This window comes from Gymnoscopelus braueri (assembly GCF_963280865.1).
Source record: "Gymnoscopelus braueri genome assembly, contig: SCAFFOLD_273, whole genome shotgun sequence".
Lineage (NCBI taxonomy): Eukaryota > Metazoa > Chordata > Actinopteri > Myctophiformes > Myctophidae > Gymnoscopelus > Gymnoscopelus braueri.
In genome coordinates, this window is record NW_027660625.1 from 46,292 (window position 1) to 57,500 (window position 11,209).

At 42.2% G+C, this 11,209-nt stretch overlaps 1 protein-coding gene across 3 annotated transcripts in view; it reads right to left on the reverse strand.

Annotated features, from left to right (window-relative positions):
- The window catches only part of LOC308081358 (actin filament-associated protein 1-like 1), a gene marked incomplete at its 5' end in the record, with an annotated part of 54,144 nt that overhangs the window by 16,989 nt on the left and 25,946 nt on the right, over positions 1 to 11,209 (reverse strand). For 2 of the 3 annotated variants that reach the window (XM_080457738.1, XM_080457736.1), the window contains 4 exons: positions 3,164 to 3,378; positions 6,610 to 6,771; positions 9,918 to 10,038; positions 10,380 to 10,472. In XM_080457738.1, coding sequence (XP_080313864.1) covers positions 3,164 to 3,378; positions 6,610 to 6,771; positions 9,918 to 10,038; positions 10,380 to 10,472 — 591 coding nt within the window. The remainder of the gene's footprint in view (positions 1 to 3,163; positions 3,379 to 6,609; positions 6,772 to 9,917; positions 10,039 to 10,379; positions 10,473 to 11,209) is intronic. The other variant, XM_080457737.1, reaches the window with a different exon arrangement.

Consider the following 11,209-nt stretch of genomic DNA (forward strand, 5'->3'; position numbering starts at 1 on the left):
AGAAGAAGGAGGGATCCGAGTCGCCTGGCAAGGGTGGCGTTCGCTCCAAGCGCCCGTCTACGAAAGGTGGCAGGCAGATGGCCCAAAGCAGACCAGTCAGGCCTGTCAAGGGTGGCGTTTGCTCCAAGCGTCCGTCTAAGAAAGGTGGCAGGGAACCAGCTACCAGCGGACCGGTGGCGTTCAAGAAGGGAGCCGCCGAAGACAGACCAGTCGGGTCTGTCCGAAAACGGGGACTGGGCGCCAAACCAGCTCCCCCAGAACCCCTCAGAAAGAAGTCTGAGTGGGTAAATACTGGCATCCGTGCGCCCGCTCGGAAAGAGAGGGGCGGGGTGCTACGTCAGGTCATTTCAGTACCAACCACCAGGATCCAGGCAAAGAGAATGCGTCGTCCTGGTGGGGCTGTAACTAGAAAAAAGAAGGTGAAGATTAAAGATAAACTATCCCTTCTCCACCCCCCTGCGGGGGGGGCTGGGTGGAGCAGAGCTCCACGCTCTTTCTCGGCGGCGGCTGAGAGAAGCCCCCAGAAGGGGGTTGGTGGGGTTGCAGTCCCACTGGCGGCCAGAAGAGTGCCATCAGACGGTATTGCTGCTGCTGCGGAGACAGCTGCAGGGGATATCCATCCAGAGGGCGCCGCGGGGGACGTGACGGTCGAAGTAGAGACAGCCGAGGGGAAGACCGACACCAATTCACACACCGACATCACACCACTGCAGAGCGGCGTGGCACCACCTAAGAAGGGTGGCCCTTGCCCCGAGCCTAAAGCCCTGTTGGGCCAAGGTGGGAGGTCAGTAGCGACAAGAGCCAGACCAGTCAAATGCGATTGTGCAAACTGCAAGCCTCTTGACCTCCTGAAAAAATGCAAATGTGAAACCTGCAAGCCACGTAAACCCTTCGCACCAGCCCGGTGGGTCGTGGGGAAATTGCGAGGGAAGAAGGAAAAGTTGAAGCAGAAAGTCACTGTCCCACCACAGTCATCAGCGCGGGCTGGTGGTGGGATTGCAGTTCCACTGGTGGCTGGTAGTGCCAGCAAAGTGACACTGACAAACGAACAGGCTTGACTAACAGGTCTATCCAGTTATTAGCTGTGGACAGTGGTACGCAGTGCGGACAATAAGCGAAAAAGATGCCAACGTGGTGTCTAAAAAATCGAAATGTCTTATTTGAGCGACTGTTTACTTAGGAATTTCGAGAGATATTGTGTAAATGAATGTATCATTTGTAGTGTTTACGATATTACCAGAAGAAATAACTTGCATAATGAAATGTATTAATTTACTGCCGACAATATGCCACTAAGTCAAAATGCAACAATAATTTGGAGGTTCTTCCATAACAACAAAATTATTCAGTACTGATGTGGACTCATGATCTGAGCAATCAGGCCTTTTTGAATTGATTATTTGTTGATTGTATAAAAAGCATTTTGGGATGTGGGCTAGCGGTTTAAATGCAGAGTGAAGTTTCTTAAAGGTAAGATTGTAGATCAGCCATTTTAAAATCTTTTAAAACCTTTACCCAAGTTACTATGTCAATTGCCATGGCAACATGCCCTAAATAGGACATTGACTTACTAGGGAAAAAAGTGGGAGAAGAAAAGTTTTCCAAACAATTTGAATTCCTAAAAAAGTTTAAAGATTACAAATTGAGAAAGTTAAGTTGAACTGTAAATTATTCCAAAATATGGGATTGAAGCCACTTAAAGACAATGAGTGAAAATTGTGTTGAGAATGTAACCTGTATGAGTGTGGGATCAGAGCAGTTTACAGAGATGAAATCGAACTTTTCCGCCATACTTTCGCCAAATACTGACCTAAGCCATGATTTAAGAAGCCAAAAAAGCTCACAGTGAATGGTGGTAGTAGAGGTTGGTTGTGAGAGAACTGAACAGGGTTCAGTTATCACAGGTGGCAGGTGTGGAATAATCCATGATTATGAAAGATAATTGTGTATTATTATTGGTGCAACAGCAATGTGCTTTTATTGTCCTGCAGGAGTTAGCAAACATGTACTGTTTGAGTTGAGCCTAGTGGTACAGAGTGGGCAGAGGCAGGCTCCCTGCTGTGCTCCTGAGCTTCAAAGACTTCTTGCATACCAGAGACAATAGGCCTTTGTGTGGAAGATAGGGAACAGGTCTCGCTATCAGGTGGTGGGTTTCTAAACAAAAGAGATAGCAACTCCGAGCGGGGGAGCTCTGAAGAGAGTGTGACAGGAAGCGGCAGGCAATCGCAAGGCTTTGTGGGTAAACAGAACTTCCGGTTGCTTGAACCTCCCTGAAGGAGGGCACTGTGTGAGAAGTTTATAAAGGAGCCTGTCTAGGAACAAACTTCAGATTCGATAAGTAACTGGCCATGGGTTGTCCCTCGAATATGGGTTCTTGAGTGACCCATTGATCATCTGGAAGAGAGTGGAAAGTCAATAGTAAGTAAAGCATTGTAAATGATTGTATGTTTGATGTGTTCATAATGGGATGAAGTCATATCTTAATACTGTGAATGTTCTGTGCTTGTTTTCTCTTACCAGGTTTTATTACCTAACTATTTACCTAAATGTATTGTATGTGTGATTGGGAAAATAAATCACCTTAAAAGACATTTGGTACGAGTAATGCCTTAGACTCCTCTCTCTCTCTACCCTTTCATTTGGGCTTAGTAACCGTTGTTTAACTCTGCACAAAGCAGAAAACTAGGTTGGCTATAAAAGTGAACAGGTATAGGGGGAAACACTACAGAATCTAGTATAGAGCCCTGGGGGACCCCGGTCAACAAAGTATTTAAGTGGTTAAGGATATTTGGTGTCTCTGTCACTGTGCTGTAATGCATTGGTTCTCAAAGTGGGGTCCGGGGACCCCAGGGATCCTTGGGAGGGTTCCAGGGGGTCCCCAGCAAAAATGTGTTAATATACAGTAGCATCACAATCATTTTAACCTTTTATACTTTGGCTATTCAAAAATAGCAGATATACAAGCTCATAGCGTGGCACCGAGTGCCGTGCTATGAGCTTGTATATTTGCTATTTTTTTAATATCGTGAACATTTTAGCAAACCTTTGAATATATATATTTTTAAGTGAACATTTGCAACTAAAATCTTTGCTTCTGGGGGTGCCTGGAACAAAATATTTGAGGGGGTAATTTTGGGGGTCCTTAACATGAAAAAGTTTGTACCTCCAAAGCCACCAGTTCGTTCCCTCCCTGCAGGATGCGGAAGGCAAACGGGTGTTTGGGTCCCAGGCCCCCGGGCACCACCTCTGCCCCTCCGAGGGGCACCGAAATAACGGGGGGCCGCTGGTCCCTGGGGTCCCTCTGGAGGTACAGGGTCCTACTGTGCACCGCACACCAACGATCCCTCCAGGACCCGCTGACACACACACTCAGGTAGCCTGTGGACACAGGACAGGAAGGGACAATGATATCAGTGCAGGTAAGCTTAAACACATTAACCCTGTGTCCCTATTTTGTGAAAATTCTATTTTTATTTTGTTTATTAAAAAAAGCTAAATTTTTCAAAAATGTTCAACATTTAAAAAAATAGCAACTCTACATCGTCACAAGGCATCGTAACGCAACATGTTGTGAGCTTGAAGATCAGCTTATGGGGCTTACAGTACTATGTATGTGGTTAAAGTTTTCTATGGTTCATTTAAAACCAGGAACTGCAGTCATCATGATTTAGAGCTCTTTCATTTCTTGTCAGTTCTAGGACTTGGAAGAAATTCCACTTCCTGAATGATGTGATTTCAAACAGCATTGCTCCCTACAGTCTATACATTTGGACTGCTGTGTAGCATGAAATACATGGATCGTAAACTGAAATGATCTTTGAGGATATACTGTACATAGTGAACAAGGAGAGGCCACACACACCCACTCCCTGTGGTCAAATTCAGAGTAACAATATCTCTCAACACACCACAACATAAGAGGACTGGCACATGAACTTTATTCCCACCCCGATCTCCACACCCGGTGTCTGTTACTGTGGGACACACTCAGAAGAAAAATGGTGTACAGTTGTAGCTGTCTATATGTTGCATTCATTTTCCACTGATCTTGTGCAGACTTGAACAATAGCGTCTCTATTATGGGGCGAACATTCGGCAATCTACAAGCTCACATCAACGTGATGTGTTGCGAAGCGTTGTGAGCTTGAAGGTCAGCAATTTTTTTGGCATAAATGGAAATTCTAGCAGAGCTCAGGTCCCTGAGGGATCACGTCAACTAAGTATATAGGGTTTAAGTTGTTAAATCAAGATTTTGAAATAGTTTAATCATTAAACTTTAATATACGTATACAGTATGGCTGGCCATACTAATGCAAAAACGTACCTCTATGCACTAGATTTTGAAATAGTTTAATCATTCAACTTTAATGTACGTACAGTATACAGTATGACTGGCCATATTAGTGCAAAAACGTACCTCTATGCACAAGATTTTGAAATAGTTTAATCATTCAACTGACCTGACCTGCATATTGTATTGACACACTGTTGAATGTTGTTGTCCTTTGTCTGGACATACCGTACATATCCCATGTATATTTGGGCTATTTATTTTTGCACAGCAATTAGGTGGAAAATTATTTGTTGTTATACAGGCTTTATATAAATAACATTGACTCACTGTATACAAATCCTCAACATTTTCTTGTTGCATGTAATGCCTGCATAGTGTATTATGCTGTATCTATGCCCACTCTGCTGTTTACAGAAGATCGTTGTCTGCTCTAATTTTATCTTCTTCCTTCTATTGTTGCTAATATCTAAATATTGACGACGGAAATGATTTCACTTCCCTTCAGGGATCATTCAAGTTGAATCTGAACGTATCCCTTATCTTATCTTAAAACTACCTAACACATGTTAATGAATTAAACAAACACACTGCTAGAACAGGTGCTTTTTGTTGTCTAATGGCTATCACCTTTGCTTTACATGGCTTACAAAGGTTTTGAAAATATTTTCATTTCTCATTTTCCAAATGGACAAGTTTACACAATGGAGGGATATTCATTGTGTTGAAGCAGGAACCATTGTGTAAACACCCATTGTCCCAAAACTCCAAATCAATAACCTGCATAATAATAGTGTCATTCAAAAACAAAGTGAACCTGTACCTCAACCAGGTAAAGTAGACCATTTGGGGTTCAGTAGTGAGGACACAATATGAAATATGGATGTGATTAATTTGAGACTAAGGTGTTCTTAACCATTAAACCCTCTATACTTAGTAAACTTGACCTGAGGTGGCTCTGTACTTGGTCTGCGCCTTCTTCCCTCTAACCCGGAAATAGCAGATCTACAAGCTCACAACGCGTCGCAAGTTCGCAACACAACATGTTATGAACTTGTAGCTGCTATTTTGGGCTAATGTTTCCCCCAGAATAGGCACACTAGGGTTCATTCTTGAGATATTGATACTTCTAAAGCTTTCTGTGTAATTGTCGGTATCATATTGTAGGTCACAAACTGTGTATTTTATTTATGTTCCAGTGTTGACTCTGTGTAGAGCTAGAGTAAGAGGCAATTTTTAGAGTTTGCTGTTTGAGTGTACTGTTTATTCTGATTGTTCAAACAAAGATAAGGACATGTTTGACACATGTACTTACTGTTGTTGTGACCTCATAAGTAGGCCAATCACAGCTCACGTTTGTACGCGTAAAGCGAGACACCCACTTAAATGGTCTTAGAAAGCGCCTCAAAATGACATGCTGGGGCGAACTCAGTGACACACCGTCATTGACACAATGCTGGGTTGAATTCTCAAAGCTTTCAATAAAACTTTGACTCATCATGCTTTCACTCTTGTGGAATTTTTTGGTGGGCGTAGCAAGCTCACACAAGTTAATAGTAAACTTCCATGACACACTTCCAACCAGAGTCACCTCAGCTAAACATGTACAGTGTCTGTGTTGTTTGGAGATGTGGAGAATAGCTGCCACCATCATGTCATGACTCATGTGCTACATGTCTGTGCTACTGTAAATGTCAGGGGAGCCGTGTTTTGTGTTGACCGCAAAGAAAGAACCAAATCCTATATTAAAATTGGCTACTGGGCGGACCGCGGCCATGTCAGACATAACCATAAACAAATCAGATACACCCATATATAGGCATGTCACTATGACTCAGACATAGCCATAAACAACCCCGATACGCCCATATATCGGCATATCACCCGAACCTCTACTAAAATAGCACAATATTCTTCTGTTTAAAGCCACAATCCATAACTTTTATGTCCTATCCATGATTTGAACCCGGTTCTCTCGCACGAGAGACATTTCTACCACACTGACCAGGGGATAACATATAGCTATTCTTCGGTTGACCGGGATCCCCCAGGGCCAGGGGTCTCTACTTGGTTCATTCCTTTTTTCCCCACTACACCAAATCTGGCCGAAAAAATAGCTCAGATTGGTTATAATACTATTTTACTCACTGAAATAAGTTACGGATTGCAGCTTTACGTTTTGCTTTGTTCGCAGAAAACATCTTGAAACCCCCCACGTTTGTTTGGGGGAAACGCAGTGTGAAGCCAACCTAATAAACAAACAAACTCTCAATCAATCAGCCCGTCAAAGCGGCTACTAATCACGTTGTTGAGCTCACCGCAGCGGGGGTTGTCCTGGTGGGTGGAGGAGGAGGAGGACGGGGGGTCTCCCGGCAAGGGGGGCTTTCGTTTGGAGAAGCTGATAATGCGGTTAATCTTCTTCCCCGCTGCTCTGCTCATGGACCCTGTCAGCTCCGAGAAGGCCCCGCGCTTCGCCCTGGCTGGAAGACAAATGGAGCCCAGTCAGACAGAGCTGCAGAGGATGGGACAGTGAAGGAGCACTTTGACAGACGCTAGGGCAGTGGTTCCCAAACTTTTTCAGCTGAGACCCTAAAAGTACAAAAAAGTAACCATTATTTAATAGTGAAAATAGCTGATCTACAAGCTCACATTTCCTAAAAGTTTTTAACAATTATAGAATTATTATTATTTATTTGTATTATTATTATTATTTATTTATTTTTGTTGAAAAAATTTTACATTTTGGATTGGAAAAGAAAAGGATATATTTTTGGTGGACACTTTTTTCAAAAATCTTTTGAAATAATATTTTTTCAAATGTTGAAGAAAAGGCAATATTTAATTGTGACACATAAAAATGCGTCCACGACCCAAACATGGGTCCCGACCCAGTGTTTGGGAAACTAAGGCTGGGTGATATGGACAAAATCAAATGTCACAATAGTCTTGAACAAATACCTCAATATTGATATTGTGACGATAATATAATTACTGTGTATGATGCATAAGTTCACAGATCTACAAGCTTAGAATACAATATATATATAAAGTATAAAGCAAGGCTTAAGTGATTAAACATCAATTAACCTTAGTTAACACCATAAAGGTGGGTTGTAGACAGCCAACAACATAGAAAATGGGGATATGTTGGAACGTGGGCAATGCAGTAAGGCAGTTATTGCAGTATCTATCTAAAGGAACTGACTCCTGTGGGGCAGATGGATAAAGCAAAAACCTGTGATCTGAAATGGATTATGTTTGAAAAACCTATTTTTTCCAACTTGATCTACAAAACAGAGAGTCGAGCACATTTACTTGAGTCATTTTGGAAATTAGACATTTTTATAAATGGTCAATGGTCTACATTTCTATAGCCGCTTCATCCTAAGTGCTTTACAATGTGCGTTTTATTTCCCCTTTCAAACACAGATGGCAGAGGAAACCATGCAAGGAAAGGAGCAGTTAGTGTCTTGCTCAAGGACACCTTCAAACAAAGCCAGGAAGAGTCAGGGATCGAACCGAGACTGCCTAGAAAAACTTCCGCTTTCCAAACGGCCACTTAACCTCCTGAGCCACTAGCCGGCAAACAAAAATTAAAGCATTTTCTATAAATGACTTGAAATGGTAAAAAGAATGACAATACATGATTTTCAATGAACAATATCATATCAAAATTGGTTTTGAAAAAATAAATAAATTACGTAGCGACTGCATGAACCAGGTGCTGCAGCGCTCTGCCCTCTGACCTTCCTGTGATGTCACTGGGAGACAATGGCAGGAAGAGGACAGGAAGGATGTCATATCAGCTAGCGCCTCATTTCCTGTCTCTCTGTCCTTCTCTCTCTCATGTCTCCCTGGGTTCAGAGCCTCTGGGCCAGTAAACAGTTTAGAACAACAATGATGTTTCCTTTTGGCCTATATATTCATAACTCCCCTCACTGAATCCACAGACACAGACTTCTCTCTCCTAAATCAACAGGATAATAGTTAGTAGTAGTTGTATCCGTAACCTGATAATATTTACTCTTACTGCTACTACTGTTACTATTACTACAACTACTAGAACTTGTAGTACTACTACTGTATATAAAGGTGTTAACCCTATGTTTTCACCCTTTTCATCTGTCTGTCTGTTTGTGGCCAAATATCTCAATACATAATGTGTGGATTCACTTGTTATATGGAAGAGAAGAAATGATTACATTTTGATGGTAACTTAATTAATTGTCAATTAGTGGCATAATGGAAAGCTGAAGTGAAAGTCACTGAAGGTTACATCCTACATAAAATATCTATCTAGTACAGGAAGTAGCCTAGGCGAGTGCAGTTTTCCATAGATGCAAAGTTCTACTTTTTCATATAATAAATGCATGCATGCTACAGTAGAGACGCCCCTGTGTCCTTTACATTGTGTTGGCTCCACTGACATAATGATCTTCCAACTTTCAACAAATATTTAATGACTTACTGCCATAGGGCTGTCACGATTACAAATTTTAGTCAATGATTTATTGTCACTCAAATAATTGCGATTAACGATGTAATTGTGTGTTTGGCATTGAACATCGGAACATTATGAATATATATTTTTTTTGCCTTTTAGGCTTCGTAATAAAAAATTGTACAGGGCAGATATGACAAATAATTTAAATATACAAAGAAATTATTTACATATTTAATCATTTTATACATGTAAAAATTGCAGAAATAGCTGATCTACAAGTCACAAAGTAAGCTTGTAGATCAGCTATTTTTAATATTTGAAAATGTGTGAACATTTTTCAACATGGAAACGATTATAACGATTATGCAAAAATAACTGCGATTATAGACGATTATGTAATAATTGTGACAGGCCTATACTGCCAATGATGTAATATTTTCCTCACCAATTTCAGTTTGCCTTTTCTTGTATGTTTGTCTTTGTAAAAAGACCAACTTCAGGACACATTAAATGTGCCAGCGTCTGCTATCTACTGAGCGCTTTCTATTACTGCTACTACTATCACTGGTGCTGCTCCTGCTACGACAGTTACTACGGCTGTTACAACTACCTCTATTACTGGCTGCTAGCTACTACCACTAAGGTAAGATAAATAATAAGATATAGAAACCTTTTATTGATCCACCGAGGGAAATTGAAGTATCATAGCAGTGACAGCAGCAAGGTTAACCCATTGAGACCTGAAGCCGATTCTACGTGTCTCCTAAATCTCAGCAGTATTCTGAAAAACGTATGTTTCTATATCAGTGGTGTTCAATCTTTTTCATGTCAAGGACCCCCAAAATGATATGAATTTGGCCGTGGACCCCCATCAAAATATTTTGTTCCAGGGACCCCCAGAAGCAAAGATTTGAGTTAAAAAATTTCGCTTTAAAAATATATATATTCAAAGATTTGCACATATTTTCACGATTTTTCAAAAATAGCAGATATACAAGCTCGTAGCGCGGCACTCGGTGCCGCGCTATGAGCTTGTATATCTGCTATTTTTGAATAGCCAAAGTGTCAAATAATGCTTTTTAGCTCAAATCTAAAAATGACACAGTTCCAGGTATCAATGGGTTAAAAGTCTAAAACTAAAAGTTGAAAGTAGATGAGTGCAGGTTGTGATGGTAGACATACTCAGCGTGTCAGTGCCGTCCCGTCCGGCTGTCTGTCCCTGTGTGTGCCCAGTGGACAGACTGTCCCCTGTGGGCCCGCTGTCCGAGTCAGACGCCGGCCTGTCGGGAACCAGGAACACCTGCTGCAGATCAACACTGCGTTAGAGAGGTCACAACAAGTACACGCACAAACACGCACACGCACATGCACATGCACACGCACACGCACGCGCACGCGCACGCACACGCACACGCACACGCACACGCACACACACACACACACACACACACACACACACACACACACACATATGCATACATACCATAGTGATACACACCTACCTGACCACGCACACACGCACGGACACGCTCACACACGTACGCACACGCATACGCTCACACACTCACGCTCACGCTCACACTCACGCTCACGCTCACACTCACACTCACACTCACACTCACACTCACACTCACACTCACACACCTTGTCCAGTTCCATCTTCCTCTGTATGATAGGAGAAGGAGCTCCTTCCACTCCATCAGTACTGCTGGCCTGGCTGCCCACCTCCTGGACCACCTGCACGCACACGCACACACACACACACACACACACACACACACACACACACACACACACACACACACACACACACACACACACACACACACAGTGAGAGTGTGTGAGAGTGTGTGTGTGTGTGTGTGTGCGTGTGTCCCGCCCGCATAAAAGGAAGAAAAAACAACCTGAACCAGAATAATGGCGCTCTCTGTCCATTAATCAGGGAAAGCTAATACTTGAGTCTGAAGGTCGGCCGTATTTGTTTTCTCAGGCCTCTATCCCTGGAGTGTTGGTGTGAATGTACTGTACCAGGATCACACCTCAAACTGTAATCTGGAATGTACAGTATTAAAGTTTTTTCCAGCCAGGCACAGATCCCTTGGCTCTTACTTCACTGATATGAAACCATTCATCAGGGCTGCATGCTGGCATGAGAATGTGTATATACTGCACACTCTGTGTGAGCGTACTCCATGTGTGTGATAGTTCATTCATTTATTCATACCAGGTTGGGTACATACATTGTGGAATGTAATATTACTATCCTCCGTGTACGGTACATCTTCATTGCGTGCAATAATCAATATTTATTTATTTAATCATCTACTTACACTGCTATACCAAGCCACTTACATCAGCATTAGTGGTCAAGCAAACAGTATTTCTATCTAAATAACATAAGTGAACGAGTAAACAACACATCTGCATAGCAAACTAGGATCTATAAATAACTAAACGGCGAGCACAGATACAAG